General features: G+C 38.1%; 1 protein-coding gene across 1 annotated transcript in view; it reads left to right on the top strand.

Annotated features, from left to right (window-relative positions):
• The first annotated feature begins 1,062 nt into the window (after positions 1-1,062).
• TRHR (thyrotropin releasing hormone receptor) overlaps positions 1,063-17,492 on the top strand; it is a 41,859-nt gene continuing 25,429 nt past the window's right edge. Inside the window, exon 1 of the mRNA XM_059901936.1 lies at positions 1,063-1,923. Coding sequence (XP_059757919.1) covers positions 1,135-1,923 — 789 coding nt within the window. The 5' untranslated portion in view covers positions 1,063-1,134. The remainder of the gene's footprint in view (positions 1,924-17,492) is intronic.

The following is a 17,492-nucleotide window of genomic DNA, read 5'->3' as shown; positions in this document are numbered from 1 at the left end:
AGTGTAAATATATTTCAGGGCTGCCTCAGGTACTAGAGTTTCTGTAGAACTTAGACTATAAACAACTATAAGACAGCTGCTTCTGGACCCCTTGCTGGTGATTTCAGCCTTCCAGATTAGAACTGTATCATTAGCACATTTAAAAGTAAATCCTTCGAGGGGAGAAGATTATGAATCAGTGAGGACTGACTGGCATTTGCGAGTGAGCGTGTGTGTTTGCGCGTGTGTGGGAGGGGGGCGGGGGGAGACAGAGCGAGCGAGCATGTTCTCATTAGGGGACGATCTACGATTTGACAGGCTCGCTGCTGCGGCTCCTGCTGCTGCTTCTGCTGCGGCTGTATGGGCTGTCAGCAGCTGGAAAGGCTGCAAGGGTTTAGAAGAACCGCAGTTCTGAAGACAGAGCACTGCTAAGTAGTCTCCCTGTCAAACAAAGTAGACGAGGTTTTCTGCAGCGTTGGAAACTCGCGCTTAATACTGCTTCATCTACCTGGAAAAGCAGGCAGCGCTACAGAGGAAAAGGTAAGAGAAGAAATTGTTCTCTGTTGGGTCTGCAGGGCAGAGGGCATGGGGAGAGGTAGGTTCAAAGGCTTGCTATTTTGTAGCAAAGGGAGGCAGATGCTCATTTTCTGTCAAGCTTGATCATTGAGCCTCTTGGCTTTTTCCCCCTGCTATCTTTTTCTTCTCCATTGTACTTTTCCCAAGCATCTGAGAGATGTCTTTGTATTTATTTTTCAGGTAGCAGATATTGTTTCTTTTTTTTTTTTTTTTCCCATTGAGCACTCTTTCAAAACAAGGAGCATTTTCTGTGTCTCTTTTCTTGAGCATTTTTCTCCATTAAGAAAAAAACCGGTCCCTCTTACTGTAAGGTAGTCAAAACAGTTATTCCATCCTACAGTAGAGTTGCAACAAAAGGAGTTTTGGGGAGTACATAGGAGCCCTATTACTGCAGAAAAATGGGAGGTGAAAGGAGAGGAGAATTACCTGTAAGTGACGGTGACTTGATCAGAATTGGTGATGCTGTGAATGAACATGAACTTAACTCTTCACAGGGGGAGAGAACCACTGTGATAAAGGCAGGGCACTGGGAAGAAGATGTGCTGAGAAGTGTTTCAGAGAAAGCTCCAGCCACTAAAGATGGAAAACCAGACAGTAAGTGAACTGAACCAAACACAGCTTCAGCCTCGAGCCGTGGTGGCCCTAGAATACCAAGTGGTCACCATCTTCCTTGTGCTCATTATTTGTGGTCTGGGCATCGTGGGCAACATCATGGTAGTCCTGGTGGTCATGAGAACCAAGCACATGAGGACGCCCACAAACTGCTACCTGGTGAGTCTAGCAGTAGCTGATCTCATGGTCCTGGTGGCCGCAGGCCTCCCCAACATAACGGACAGTATCTATGGTTCCTGGGTTTATGGCTACGTTGGATGCCTCTGCATTACTTACCTCCAGTACTTGGGCATTAATGCATCCTCTTGTTCAATCACAGCCTTTACCATTGAGAGGTACATAGCAATCTGTCACCCCATCAAAGCCCAGTTTCTCTGCACATTTTCCAGAGCCAAAAAGATCATCATCTTTGTCTGGGCTTTCACATCCATTTACTGTATGCTGTGGTTCTTCTTGCTGGATCTCAATATTAGCACCTATAAAGATGCTATTGTGGTGTCCTGTGGCTACAAGATCTCCAGGAATTACTACTCACCTATTTACCTAATGGACTTCGGTGTCTTTTATGTTGTTCCAATGATCCTGGCCACTGTCCTCTATGGATTCATAGCTAGGATCCTCTTCTTAAATCCCATTCCTTCAGATCCTAAAGAAAACTCTAAGACATGGAAAAATGACTCAACCCATCAGAACAGGAATTTGAATTCAAAGACCTCTAGTAGATATTTCAACAGCACAGTATCTTCAAGGAAGCAGGTAAGCAAATCTGAACCTCCAAGTCCACAGAGGAAATGTGGGAGAGAGTTCCCTGTGAGATGGGATCAACTTTGCCCTACTTAGCTAATGGTAAAACTAAAATACAATCGTGCAAATGTTTCACAGTGTAAGCTTCTGCTTTACATATTAAATCCATCTCTAAAACAACTGAAGATCTAAAAATAGATGGGAAAATTTGGATAGCACATCAGCAGATACAAGTTCACGTGCTATTGGGATATAAGGAAATATAACAAAAACCCTAGAATTCCACCTTTAAAATGTTTGCGCCTCTCTGAGAAATGTTATCAAAATATTTAGACCATTTCTGGCTTCTATAGGGAGCAACTGGATATTTTTAAGAATTCTGTTGTTTGACAAATATTTGACAAGATAGTTTGAGAAGAGATGAATCCAAAGGATAATGAAACTGAGAGGGGTTACTGGACTTTTTTTTTTTTTTTAGTCTTAGTGGAGAAAGATTCTATTACTTTCTCCTCCACCTCCCTACAAAGTGTCCCAGCATGTAGAAGTTCAAAATGCACTTTGCTCAGGAAGTGTTCTAATAAAAGGCTAACACCAAGCTCAATTTGTTACAAACAATTATTGAATTTTTTTTAAATGTCTGTTTTTCCTGCTAAGCATAACTAAAAATCCTTTTATGTTTCAGATCACCTGAATGCTCAGGTGGTTACAGTTGAATAATGGTTTTATATGAGTTAAACAAATGGTTTAACTTTGTTTCAGTAGATATGGTTTATAAGACAATACAGGAATAAAATACTTTTATATCCTATGCACATTTACCTATAGTTACACAATTGTTCTAAGTTATCTATGAACTTGGCATTCAGGTCCTTTTCCTTCTTTGTTAAACAGAAAAAAAAATAGATGGTAAACTTCCTCAGAGCTGAAAAGAAAAACTTGAAATCAACAATATTGGCTCTATGAAATGGGTTGAATTTTCTTTCTTTTTTTTTAAATCCTGCAGGAATATAGTTCTTCCTATGTGCATAGATAGAAACTGAGTGTACTTTTTAAAGTAAGCACGTGAATCATCCACACTATCACTTCCTAAACTCTGGATCAGCTGAAATATGAAGAATTGTAACTGGACATTGGGTACATAGTGAAATAAGTTACTAATAAATGTAGGTGTTTTAGACATGCATGAAATGAATAATGAACTGTCACTAGAAAGAAATATATACAACATTTTAAATGATACCATGATACTTGATTTATATAACATTTATTATTAAAGATGCCCAGGTGATAAAAAGACTTGAGCAACTGGGGAAGAGTTGAGCAACTATTGCCAGCTCTTAGATTTCTATTGCTTTGGGTCTAGCAGTACTACCTAATACAAGGCATAGTTACTGGGCCTTGCATTGGGCATCTATTACCCAAAACTTGATTATGGGTAACTTAGAGAGATCTGTTGGCCATCTGCCAAGACAAACATTAAGAGAGTAAAGAATACAATAAGACAGTAAAGAATATGTACATCTCAGTTAGAGACTAAACATAGGGTAATGTCTGTAGCAAAGAAGGTCAGGGAGTAGATTCATTCATTAGGCTCTAATTTAGATCCTTGTTTCAAATTCTAAAAAATTGTTTGTCTGGTCTAATATCTTCCCTTTCAATTATAGTCATTAGCACCTATCAGCATTAATAATGTGCTTTAAATTGCTAATTGTGTTACATGTTCACACTCTTATTTCGAAGTTGTTACAAATAGGCTGCCCTTACAGAGGCTGAGTGGTAAGAGAAAAAGCCAAAGATTTGACTCCAAATACCCTGGGCTTTAAAATGCCAGGGCTCTAATCAAGCTTGGATGTATGGCCTTGGGTAAGCAGAACTCTCTGAGCCTCAGTTTCCTCATCTTTAAGGATAAGGATAAATAACAACCAGGGTTGGTGTGAGGGTTTAATGAAATACCTTATGAAAAACACCTAACATAGAGTGTTGGTTCATCTGAATGTTTAATTAGTCTCATTCTGAGTTTTTTTTAATATGTTGGCAACTGTAAGGGAAATATTATTCTTTAAAATATGCATTCACCATTTAAACAAAGATCATTTGTTGAGCAGGTGTGTATATGATATAGCAACTTCTCCAAGGAACTTTTTTTTTTTTTTTAATTTATTTTTTTTGGCTGTGTTGGGTCTTCGTTTCTGTGTGAGGGCTTTCTCTAGTTGCGGCAAGTGGGGGCCACTCTTCATCGCGGTGCGCGGGCCTCTCGCTATCGCGGCTTCTCTTGTTGCGGAGCACAGGCTCCAGACGCGCAGGCTCAGTAGTTGTGGCTCACGGGCCTAGTTGCTCCGCAGCATGTGGGATCTTCCCAGACCAGGGCTCGAACCCGTGTCCCCTGCATTGGCAGGCAGACTCTCAACCACTGCGCCACCCGGGAAGCCCCTCCAAGGAACTTTTTAATAATTAGGGCATTTGGAATTGTATTCAGAGCATTTGGGGTTGTCACAATAACATCCCTGTCACTTAGCATCAGGAGCCTGGGATGCCAAATGACCTGAAATGTGCTAGACAGCCCTGCACAATGAAGTGCCCTGTTACAAATGTCAATAATACCCTCCTTGAGAAACAAGGGATGCCATATAAATCAATAGAAGTGTATTGAAGTAATATGTCGTGTAATTCAGTATTGATTATAGATAGGAGAGTTCAGAGAAAAGAAAGGAAATTATGGAGCTAGAGGGATCAGAGAAGCCTTCATGGAAGAGGTGGCATTTGAGAAGGCTCTGGAAGGATGATAATTTGGAAAGTAAAAGTCAAGAGGGACAGCACTTTACACAGAAAGGACATGGCTGGGATGAGAATGGGATGGATGTGGAGACGGGGTCAGGAGGGGGACTTTTATAGTATGTAGTGATTTGGTTGACTAAAATGAAGTCTTTGGGGAACAGCAAAAAGTAAGATTGGATTGATGTGTGTGTGAGAGAGAGAGAGAGAGAAGGAGAATGAGGGAAAGGGCTGTGGAGGATCCCAACTATCAGGCAGAGCAAGGAGTTTGAACTTAGTGGAGGGACAGTGAAGAAAGTGAGTGATGAGCAGGCGGCAGCAATGAGGAAAGTGACGTTTGGGGACAATAAATCTGACAGCTGTGGACCAGGCAGGGTTGGAGGCTGAGAGACTTGTGGCAGAGGGACCACTTTGGAAGTTGTTGGTAGTAATTCAGGCATGAAGTAGCACAACTCTCTCTCAGGAGAATGTAAAGTAAGGTGTGAACCAGAGAGAGCTTTCAAAGAAAGAGAGGGTGAGATGTGAATGTATCAGATACAAAGGATGAAGAGGGAACAATTCAATGTGGCTTCAGGGTTCCGAGTCTGGAAGAACGGTAGTGCCCCCAGTGAATGGAATGAGAGCCATGAAGGGGAGTCAGTTTTGTCCAAAATCAGTGACCCTTTGATCTGGCTCTTCCTCTTCTGAAACGGTTCTTTTCTTAAATCTTCCAAAGGTTCTAACTCCACCTCCTATAACCCAAGAACTTTTATTCTAATATTTTCTCTGCATGTTTTTCTTTCAGGCAATTTTAACTTACATTTTAATAAATATTCTGTCTGGACCATGTCTTTCTAACCAAGTAATGAAAGTCAAATGTGCATAGCCTAAAAGAGCTACGTTTTAAGAAGAAATAAAAGAGTATTTATATGTAAGGGACAAGTGTGGGGTTTTTGTTCGTTCATTTGTTTGCTTTTAACTTATATCCCCTATGCAGAAAATTCAGACCAGAATCTTTTTTCTTCCTATTATTCAGATTCAATTATGTTTTAGGAAACCAACTAAATATTTGGTAAATTCAATGAAACAAATTACTCAGAATAATGGCTTGGAATGTGTAGACAAAAGAATTATCTGATTGACTAAATCTTTTGCTTTACAATTGGCTGTAATGATAATGGAGACATGGTTTAAATGATCACATTTTTCCCATTTCAGCTCTATCTACACACTACCAAAAGATCTCTCTCCGTTCAGTCAGTTCAGGTGTTCAGCATTGTGTAGATAAAATATCTTTATCATTGACTGTATTTCAAAGGAATTGATTGGATCTTTCAGTATTTTGGAGATGCAGAAATATCTTGGTAAAGGACTACACTATGGATAAACACATTCAATTCAAATATTTTATTTCCACAGGATACAGGGGTAGGCAGAATATTTTCTAGATCAGGCTACCAGTTTCATTTTCAGTTGAGTCACACTAACGTACTTTTTTGTTTGTTTGTTACAGTATAACTGGTGGGAAACTGCAACATAGTCCAAGTAGAAACTCCAAAAGTTTATGGCAAAACTTTCATTATGGATTTTGTTTGGCTGAAAAAGCCTTTGAAATGCCAAACAGTCTTTGTTTACATAAATTTCTTAAAAGCCTTCTACCTTCCTAGAGGAATGTTGGTAGCCCAAGAGACAAAAGCAGCTTTCCTCTTAAAACAATATATGCCTTTTATTTGTTGCTGTTATTGCTGCTGATGATAGAAAAGCAGTCGTGTATTATGGAAAACACAGAAAACTAGGAATAAGAAAAAAGGCATCCTTTACCCCATCTCTCAAAAACCACAATTTATTAGCATTTAGTCATATTTTTTTTCATGTTTTCACTTGATCTTTTTTATATCATTATAGTCAATATACAAATATATAATTTTATACGCTGTTTTTACACAAAATGTGAAATTAATATTCTCAAGAACAGCACAGAGTAAAAGAAAATGGATAAGATTATGAGTCAGTTTTTCTCAGCCGCAGTTTTCTCATTAATAAAATGATACTAACAATTCCTCATGGAGTTACTCAAATCAGATGAGATGCATCAGACTAAATTCGTGGGGTTTTTTGGATTTTTTTTGTCTCTCCTCCCTCCTGTACCATCAACTACCCTTCCATCAGTCCTTTACTTCTCAGTGACTTCCATTCCCCTAGGCAGCCTCCTGACTCTGACTCTGACTCTTGAGTAATCCGAGTAGGTTGTGCTCATGGAAAATGAAGAATTCAGATAAAGAAAGGGCTTAAATGTGTCTTTTCTCTTCTCCCCCTGCCTCCCTCCAACTCCTGCCTCAAGTGTTACCTACTTTTTAAAGAAGAAATTTTGAACAAGGAAAGACACTTAAGAAACAAAGGAAAGCAGGCATAATGGTGGCAGTAGGGCTGACATTTGGAAACATAAAGTCCCTTAAGTCGTGTGGGTAGCTTAATCAACGATTAACCTTAAAAGGCATATTGGGACTTCCCTGGCAGTCCAGTGGTTAAGAATCTATGCTTCCACTGCAGGGGGCACGGGTTCGATCCCTGGTCGGGAAACTAAGATCCCACATGCCACGGGTGCGGCAAAAAACAACAAAAAAGGGTGTATTCATGACACTAAACTCTCCAGCATTAGGCCTAAATCAGAGGTTCCTCAAGTTTACTGGGACTGTTTTTGTACTGTTTTCACAGATCCACCTTTCATTTTTAATTGTTTTATTTGTTCCATTTTTCTGGGTTCAACTACATCCTTAATAGTATAAAGATCTCTTAGATGGGAAAAAAGTGCAATTTTTGTAACTTAGCACACAGTTATCTAAGTGTGCAATCTTATTTTATTATTAAAGAAAAGTTTTCCATTTTCCAATTCACATCCTATATAAGGAAAAACTACATATGCCATAAATTGCCTCAGTGAAAGTGCCCTGCAGTTACATGTTTTGTGTCCTTTGGTTAGATGAACGCACATTGTGTATTCCCAATTTTATGCTTGCAGCTTTGAGACATAATTTCACCAGTAAAGAAATATAAATTTTCCTGTATGCCTACAAAAAGGAAAAACCTGCACTTGTACAGAATTCTTGATTTTACCACACACCAAAAAACACCTTAAATTCAGCTAACCTTGAAAATGACAAAGTATATTTCTTTACATAGCCTCTTGTGAATTCTTCAAACTGCAGATATACCAAGTTCCAGACAGATTAAGTCTGGGCTGTAACCATGTTCTTAGTCTCCTTTACTTTTTTTATGAGTTGGGGGAAGGGTGAAAGGTATAAAGCTAGAGCTAGATCAACATCAAGCAGATTTTTGCAGTAGGTCACTTTATTTTCACTATCCTCCTCAACTTAATGAAACATTCACTCACAGCCCTAAAAGCACCTAGTGCTCTCCTAGGTGGGGGGGGCCACTGGGATATAGAAAGACACACTCTTCATCTTCAAGGAGCTCACTATTGGACATGTACACAAATAATCCTGAGCAGACCATTATGTTCTACAATAGAGGACGAAGCCTCCATGAGGGGAAAAGCAAAATGGCGGAGAATGGAGGAAAGCTCTATGGAGAACATGGCATTGATCTGGGCCTGTAAAGATGGGCGGAATGTCTAAAAGCAACAATAAGGAGACAGAGAGAAAAGGAAGAAAGTTCAACAGAAAGGGAGGAGTAGATAGGGGAGGACTGGGCACGTTCAAGGAGAGAATAGTCTAGTATCACTGAAGTGGGGCAATGAAAGTGAACTGTCTACTGAGGGAAGCCTGAACCAGATTGTGGTCCTGCTATATCTAACTCCCATCTCTCCTCCCCAGCCCTGACCTTTGTCACTCTACCTACTTACACCCACACCCATGATTACAACTCCCAACTATGAGAGTCTAGTACACAGCTCTAACAAAGACATCTCCTGACCCCTACGCCTAATTGAGTTTTGGACATCATGTAATTACATCAAATCCAATATGTCTAAAACTAAATCCTTTTTTTTTTTTCCTTCGTAAACCCCTACCTCTTTTTTTCTTTCCTATTTTAGGTTCCCAAGCCACAAATCTAGGAGTCCTTCTAAGTTCTTTTCTGTCCTATATACTCACCCCAAATCCAAATAGTAGTCAAGTGCTAGTGATTCTAGCTGATAACTCATTATTTGACCTACTCCTTCACACTACCATTGTTCTAGTTCACCATTTCTCACCTGCTCTATTTCAGGACACACCTCACCAAGCCTCTCTGACTCCCATTCCACTGTCCCCCCAAATCATTCTGCACATTTCTCACTAGGGTGTTTCTCTAACAAAGAAATATGTTATTAAAATGCTTTAAAGTTCCCGGAGGCCTAGAGTTTAAACATCTTAGCATAACAAGTAAGATCCTGGGTCCTTTATATGATTTTAGCTTCATCACTTATGGCTTTCCTAACTCAGACTTTATGCTCCAGTGATACTGAATTATTTGTAGTTCTCTGAACATGCTATGTTCTCTCAGCCAGAATATCTTTCATCTGGCAAACTCTCAATTATCATCCAAGTCTCAGATCAAATGGTGCCCCCCATGCATCCCATCAAGCCTTCCCTGAATGTCTCAGGCAGATGTATATAACTGAATGCCTAGCTATAACCATGTGTGTTAGGTATTCTACCTATGTTTCCACAGTACATTGCATATACTTCTGGTTTAGTAATTCTTATGTATCATAATTGTTACCTGTTGGTCTTCTCATTGCCACTAACATCCATAAGAGTAGGGCCCGTATCCCCAGTGTCCTCAGCACTGAATTTGGCATGTCACAGGCTCCCAAAAGAGTTTATAGATAGTCGTGTGTTGCAGCCAAAGAATACAGACTTTGCAATACAGCAGGTGACTAGCATTTCTTCTCAAATCTATGTTCAGTGACATCACACTAGTTGCTTAAAATTGGTCATGGTTGGAGTACTAACACTGCAGAAATCAGCAAATATGACATTTCAGGGCCCCTCCCTTTTTTTGTGGAGAGCCGATTGTTAAATACTGATCAGTACACTTCTCTCTGTGTGTGTGTGTGTGTGTATCATACATAATAAATGAAAGTGTAAAAGAGTACATACATGTATACTTTGGAGCTAAATCAATTCCAACACTCTATTTTGCTCCCTAAAAAATTATTGTTTATTTATTCCATATCCTTCACTGATTTTAATTAAAATTTATTGTCTTTTATTGAATGTCTTTTGAATTCCAAAACAGAAAAACTAGCAACCATCTAGTAGGATAGTGAGTTTGTTACTAGATAAGACTTTTGAGCAAGATTTCCCCCTTCCAGACAGAACAGACTGACTCAGAAACATGGCAGACTCAAATCATAATTTACTTTTTATACAGAATCCTGTTGGCTTTCCAAAGAGCCTTTCAAATATCCTCCCCAATGAGAGAGCTACATTGGACCGAATGCACAGAAATGCAGAGGGATGGCAACTTAGGGAAGGAAACAGTGTGAGCAGAAGTATTAAGATGAGAATAAATCTATCCGAGTGCTCCTAGGTGGCTAATTTTCCTAAAACAATTTGCACACATCATCTTCTTTCAAAATGAAATATCCCCAATCTCCTCTGACTGGCTTTCAAAGCCCTTTAAAATCTGACCTTTTCATCATTTTTCTGGCTTTGTTCATCCATTGTTTCTTTAATTTAATAAACAATTATTGAGCACCAATTTCATGTCAGGCATTACTTCAGGAAACTAATAATAATCACTGTCTTATGGAACTTTCTGTAAAATACAAAAGATCACCATTCAAAACAGTTGGGGTAGTATTTTTGTTTTTTTCAGATATATACCCAGGAGTGGAATTGCTGGGTCATATGGTAGCTCTATTTTTAGTTTTTTGAGAAACCTCCATACTGTTTTCCACTGTGGCTGCAGCAACTTACATTCCCACCAGCAGTGCACAAGGGTCTCCTTTTCTCTACATCCTGACCAACATTTGTTATTTGTGGTCTTTCTGATGATAGCCGTTCTGACAGGTGTGAAAAAACAAAAACACTAATTTGAAAAGATACATGCACCTCAATGTTCATAGCAGCATTGTTTACAATTGCCAAGATATGGAAGCAACCTAAGCATCCATCAACAGTTGAATGGATAAAGAAGATATGGTACACATATACAATGGAATATTACTCAGCCATAAAAAAAGAATGAAATCTTGCAATTTGCAGCAACATGGATGGACTTGGAGGGTATTATGCTAAGTGATATAAGTCAGACAGAGAAAGATAATTACTATATGATATCAGTTATATGTGGAATCTAAAATGTAAAACAAATTAGTGAATATAACAAAAAAGAAATAGACTCACAGATATAGAGAAAAATCTAGTGGTTACCAGTGGGGGGGAGGAAAAGGGAGTGGGGAAAGTTAGGGTTAGGGGATTAAGAGGTACAAACTATTATGTATAAAATAATCTACAAAGATATATTGTACAGCACAGGGAATATAGACAATATTTTATAATAACTATAAATAGAGTATAACCTTTAAAAATTGTGAATCACTATATGGTACACCTGTAACTTATATAACATTGTACATCAACTATAATTTTTTTTAAAGTTAAAAAAAAAAGTTGGAAAATACAAAGTTAGGCTGTACAGTGTGCAGAAGAGGCAACAAGGAATGAGTGAACACCATACATAAGGCTGGAGAGCAGGCCCTCAACAGAGAAGAGTCACTTCACTTTAGAAAAACGAGTAGGCGTTTGCCAGGCCAACATGAAACCAGCAGAATTTACGTAGCCAAGCAGAGCCCAGGGTAAGACCTTGGAAGTCCCTGTGTGCCACTGAAAGCAACTAAATCTGGTTCTAAGGCACCAGGGAACCACTGAAGGACTCTAATAAGGGCAGTGGCAAACTGGATTTGACTTTTGGGAACTTCACTCATAAAATTTTACAATGAAGCCAGCCCATAAACAGGGAAACAGAAATGAGGCTTTTGCAATCCGAGCAAAAAGCAAAGAAGACTTGAATTAGGGCGTAACAGTAGAGAAGTCTAGGAAGGATATACAAGAGTTAAATGAGTGGGATTTAACTACTAATTTGGCAAATGAAAAAGAGAGAAGTTCCTAAAGTGAGTCCCAGATTCTCAACCGGAGTGACTAGACGGGCAGTGGTGGTAGCAAGCATGGAGCAGAATACAAGAGGAAGAACAGTCGTAACTGTATTTACTCCTTCCTCATAGACACGGGTATGTCTCGCCAGATTCTCCCATGTATAATAAGCTCATTTGATTTTGCAACCTTGCTCATGTAATTTTTCCCACCTGTAAAGCCCTCCCCACTCTTGATACCTCCCACCTCTCTGAAAAGCTCAAGTTCCCAGCTCAGGCTGCAGTTAGAGCCAGGGGTCCCGTACATTGGACATCTACCTGAAGGCAGAGTCTAGCATGAGCTCTAGAGTCAGAAAAATGTAAGTTCAATTCTACTTCCTATCTCTGTAACTTTGGATATGTTATTTTACTTCTTGATACTTGTTTGTTCAAATGTAACATGGGATACTAATGATACCCACTCATAGGGTTGCTGTGAGGAAATGCTTAGTACATAGTAAGCATTTAAAAATGTTTATTTACTATATTTAAATTATATGCTATAGTTAAAATATTATTTACCCCGCCTTATTCATGAAATAGCAAAAAATACAGACTGGTAATTCCCCAAAACAACAAAGTTTAGAGGTTATAATAGAGGTTGATCTTCCAGGCTGATCTAACAGTATATTTCATAAGATCAAATTAATATTTCTTGAGCTCTGCTATGTGCCCAGAGAGAAATACATTAAGCACATTAAGTTTATATGAACTAAATATATCTTCACAACAATCCTGAGAAGTAGGAACTAACTGTAGAAGAGAATTTGGAGGCAAATGAATGCAAAGTGACCTGCTGGTTGTAGCAAAGCCAGGATTTTGACCCAGCACACCTGCTCCATTTCAACCGTAGGGCAAGAGAAAATCAAATAAAGGTGAGACTGGTGAGGGCTAAAGTAAGTTTCCTGGAGTTGGATGTTTGGGCCGGGGTAAAGAGACTGAGAGGAGAGGTCGTTCCAGATAAAGGAGGGAGATGGGAAGGATATGACAGTATTATCAACAGGATAAAAAAGCCCAGAATTTTAAAAAGCATTTTCTGTCTGATGAATAGTAATGAGATTAGTCAGATGTGGGCCAAAAGTTTATGGGAAATAAATTTGGAGGACATGCAGACTGGGGCTGGAACAGTGAGACCAGAAAACCAAGCACAGGACCACCACCTGCCTCCCCAAGCCTGTCATCAGGCTGGTGAGCAGCACCAGGGAAATCACCTTCTATAGGGCGCAGCTATCCCAGCCTTGGAGTTTCCCTTCCAACAGGCCCTCGTTAACCTCTGCTGATCCGTTTACAGGACCATCACCGGTTCCCTTTTTTCATGCCTATTTCAAAACTTTCTACTCTCCTCAAGTTGTCACACCTGGAATTTTTTCCCTCTGAAATCCGCCCGCAACATCCAACCTCTCCTCTCTAATGCTATTTTCTTAATTCCAGTCTCATCATGTCCTCCCTGCACTGTAGACCAGGAGGCTGGTCTCTCTGCCTCGCCAAACTGTTGCATAAGCATCCTAACCAACTTCCCTGCCTCTTAGTTGCCCTCTTCCAATTCATCCCCCAGGGTGCTGCTAGAATCATCTAAAATGCAAACTTGATAACATCATCATGCTGCCTGAAGTCTTCCAATATCCTTTTTTTCCTATAGGTTTAAATCCAAGGTCATAGCACACTGGGACATTTATGTTCTGCTCCCCACCTACTTTCTCAACCTCATCCCCTTTCTGTCCCCAACATACCATTCTACAAGCAGTTTCCTTATCTGGCCACACTCTTTCCTGCCTCCAAGCCAGTGTGCATACTCCCCCTGCCACAGGCATTCCATACAGATGCAAGAACAAAATGCTACAAGTGGAAGGGACAAACACCAATCCCTGCCAGTGGAGAAAAAGAAAGCCTGCTCTGAGTCGTGATCTATGAGAGGGTCAAATGAGGGCCTGAGCGCACCGCATTGCTGTAGTAATTTGTTCAAATGTCTCTCCCACCAGACTGTGTATCCCACAATGGCAGAAATATTATCCCATTCATTTTTGTGTCCATAGTGCCTGTCATGGTGCCTAGGGACATACTGATAAATGACTAAACTAGTAAAGACTGGATGTAAAGGTAGAAGGATCAAATATGACTCCAAAGATTTTTTCAGGAGACCAAAAATGGTAAAATTGTTGAAAGAAATGTTAAGGGAAAAGATGTTAAAAACACTGTCAGAAATCTTTAGCTTAAATGAGGATATGGAAATTTTACATTGTAAGTATTTAGGATTTGGAAAATTTTAGACTGTGAGTAGTCAGAATCAGATATGTGCATTTATGAACCAATAGAATAATGGAAAGAAGGTATGACTAGGGTTGAATTTATTTATTTATTTATTTATCCTTTTTATTGAACTACAGTTTACATACAATATTGTATTCATTTCAGGTGTACAACATAGTTCTTCAACATTTATATACATTATTAATTGATTACCACTATAAGTCTAGTAACCATCAGTCACCATACAAAGTTATTACAATATTACAGACTATATTTCCTATGCTGTATATTACATCCCTGTAACTTATTTACTTTATAACTGGAAATTTATACCTCTTAATCCTCTTTACTTATTTCACCCAACACCCCACCACCCTACCCTTTGCTAACCACCAGTTTGTTCTCTGTATCTATGAGTCTGTTTCTGTTTTATTTTGTTTGTTTGTTTTGTTTTTTAGATTTCACACACAAGCATACTTCATTTTTTGCACTTCACAGGTATTGCAATTTTTGCAAATTGAAGTTTTGTGGCAACCCTGGGTTGTTGGATGATGGTTAGCATTTTTTAGTAGTAAAGAATTAATTAAGGTATGTATATTGGTTTCTTTTAGACAAAATGCTATTGCACACTTAATAGACTACAGTATAGTGTAAACAAATTTTATATGCCCTGGGAAACCAAAAATTACATGTAACTCACTTTACTGTGATATTCCCTTTATTGCTGTGGTCTAGAACCAAGCCCACAATAGCTCTGAGGTATGCCTGTATAAGTGAAGTCATATAATATTTGTCTTTCTCTGTCCCACTTATTTCGCTTAGCATAATACCCTCTAGGTCCATCCATGTGTTGCAAATGGCAAGACATCTTTCTTTTTTAAGGCTGAGTAATATTCTATTATATATAGTAGATACATTATATATATATATATTATATATATATATATCTCACATCCTCTTTATCCATTAATCTGTGGATGGATATTTATGTTTCCATATCTTGGCTATTGTAAATAATGCTTCAATGGACATGGGGGTGCGTATATCTTTTGGAATTAGTGTTTTTGTTTTCGTCAGATAAATACCCAGAACCAGAAGTGGAATTGCTGGATCATACAGTAATTCTATTTTTAATTTTTTGAGGACCCACCATACTGTCTTCTAAGCTGGCCACACTAATTTATAATCCCACCAACAGTGCACCAGTGTTCCTTTCTCTCCACATCCCTGCCAACACTTGTTATTTGTTGTCTTTTTGATAATAGCCATTGTGACAGGTATGAGGTGATATCTCAGTGTGATTTTGATTTGCATTTCCCTCATATCAGTGCTGTTGAGCTTCTTTTCATGTGCCTGTTGGCCATCTTTATGTCTTTCTTGAAAAATGTCTATTCAGCTTCTCTGTCCATTTTTTAATCAGGTTGTTCTGTTTTCTTGATGTTGAGTTGTAGAGTTCTTTGTATATTTTGGATACTAACCCCTTATCAGATATGTCATTTGCAAATATCTTCTCCCATTCAGTACTCAGCCTTTTCTTCTTGTTGATGGTTTCCCTCACTATGCAAAAGCTTTTTAGTTTGACGTAGTCCCATTTGTCTAGTTTTGTCATTGTTGCCCTTGCCTGAGGAAACAGATCTAAAAAAATATTGCTAAGACTGATGTCAGAGTGTACTGCCTATGTTTTCTTCTAGAAGTTTTATGGTTTCAGGTCTTACATTTAAATTTTTAATCTACTTTGAGTTTATTTTTATATGTGGTGTAAGAAAATGGTCCAGTTTCATTCTTTTGAATGTAGCTGTCTGGTTTTCCCAACACCATTTATTGAAGGGGCCTTCTTTTCTCCACTGTTTATTCTTGCCTCTTTTGTCATAGATTAATTGACCACATAAGTGTGGGTGCATTTCTGGGCTCTCTATTTTGTTCCACTGGTCTATGTGTCTGTTTTTGTGCCAGTACTATACAGTCTTGATTACTATAGATTTGTAGTATAGTTTGAAATCAGGGAGTGTGATACCTCTAGCTTTCTTTTTGTTTCTTAAGATTGCTTTGGCTATTTGCATTCTGCTGTGGTTCCATACAAATTTTAGGATTATTTGCTTTAGTTCTGTGAAAAATGCCACTGATGTTTTGATAGGAATTGCATTTAATCTGTAGCTTGCTTTGTACATTTTATCAATATTAATTATTCCAATCCATGAGCACTATATATCTTTCCATTAGTTTGTTTCATCTTCATTTTCTTTCATCAGTGTCTTATAGTTTTCAGAGTAGAGGTCTTTCATCTTCTTGGTTAAATTTATTCATAAGTATTTTATTCTTTTTAATGCAATTGTAAGTGGGAGTGTTTTCTTAATTTCTCTTTCTGATAGTTTGTTATTAGTGTATAGAAATGCAACAGATTTCTGTATTGATTTTATATCCTGCAACTTTACTGAATTCATTTATTAGTTCTAATGGTTTTGGGGTAAAGTCCTTAGAATTTTCTATATATAGTACCATATAATCTGAAAACAGCAGCAGTTTTAATTCTTTCTTTCTAATTTGATGCCTTTTATCTCTTTTCTTGTCTGACAGCTGTGCCTGGGAATTCTAATACTGTGTTGAATAAAAGTGGTTATTGATAGAGGACATCCCTGTCTTGTTCTTGATCTTAGAGGAAAGTTTTCAGATTTTTACCATAATGTTAACTGTGGGTTTGTCATATATGGCCTTTACTATGTTGAGTTATATTCTCTCTATATCCAGTTTGTTGAGAGCTTTTAGCATGAATGAATGTTGAATTTTGTTAAATGCTTTTTCTGCATTTATCAAGATGATTATATGATTTTTATTCTTCAATTTGCTTATATAGTATATCATTTTGATTGATTTTTGGATATTGAACCATCATCCTTGCATCCCTATAATAATAAATCCCTCTTAATCATGGTATATGATCCTTTTAATGTACTGTTGAATTCAGTTTGCTACTCCCCCTACCCCACATTGTATGTTTTTTACGTTGTATTTTACATATTTTTATTTTGTTTGTTGCTTAACTAATTATTTTAGGTATAGATGATTTTTACTACTTTTGTCTTTCAGTCTTCATGCTAGCTTTATAGATAGTTGATCCACTACATTTATTGTCTGCTTGCTTTAACTAGTGAAATTTTGTCTTTTATAATTTTTTTGTTTCTTGTTATGGCGTTTTCTTTTCTGTTTAAAGAAGTCCTTTAACATTTCTTGTAAGACTGGTTTAGTAGTGATGAACTCCTTTAACTTTTGCTTCTCTGGGAAACTATTTATCTCTCTTTCAGTTCTGAATTGTAACCTTGCAGGGTGGGTTCTTGGTTATAAGTTTTTCTTTCTTTCATTACTTTGAATACATCATGCCAATCCCTTCTGGCCTATAAAATTTCTTCTGAAAATTTAGCTGATAGATTTATGGGGATTCCCTTGTACA

This window comes from Balaenoptera ricei, chromosome 17 (genome assembly GCF_028023285.1).
Source record: "Balaenoptera ricei isolate mBalRic1 chromosome 17, mBalRic1.hap2, whole genome shotgun sequence".
Lineage (NCBI taxonomy): Eukaryota > Metazoa > Chordata > Mammalia > Artiodactyla > Balaenopteridae > Balaenoptera > Balaenoptera ricei.
Note: the sequence above shows the minus strand (reverse complement) of the source record. Positions and strands in the feature narration are given on the sequence as shown.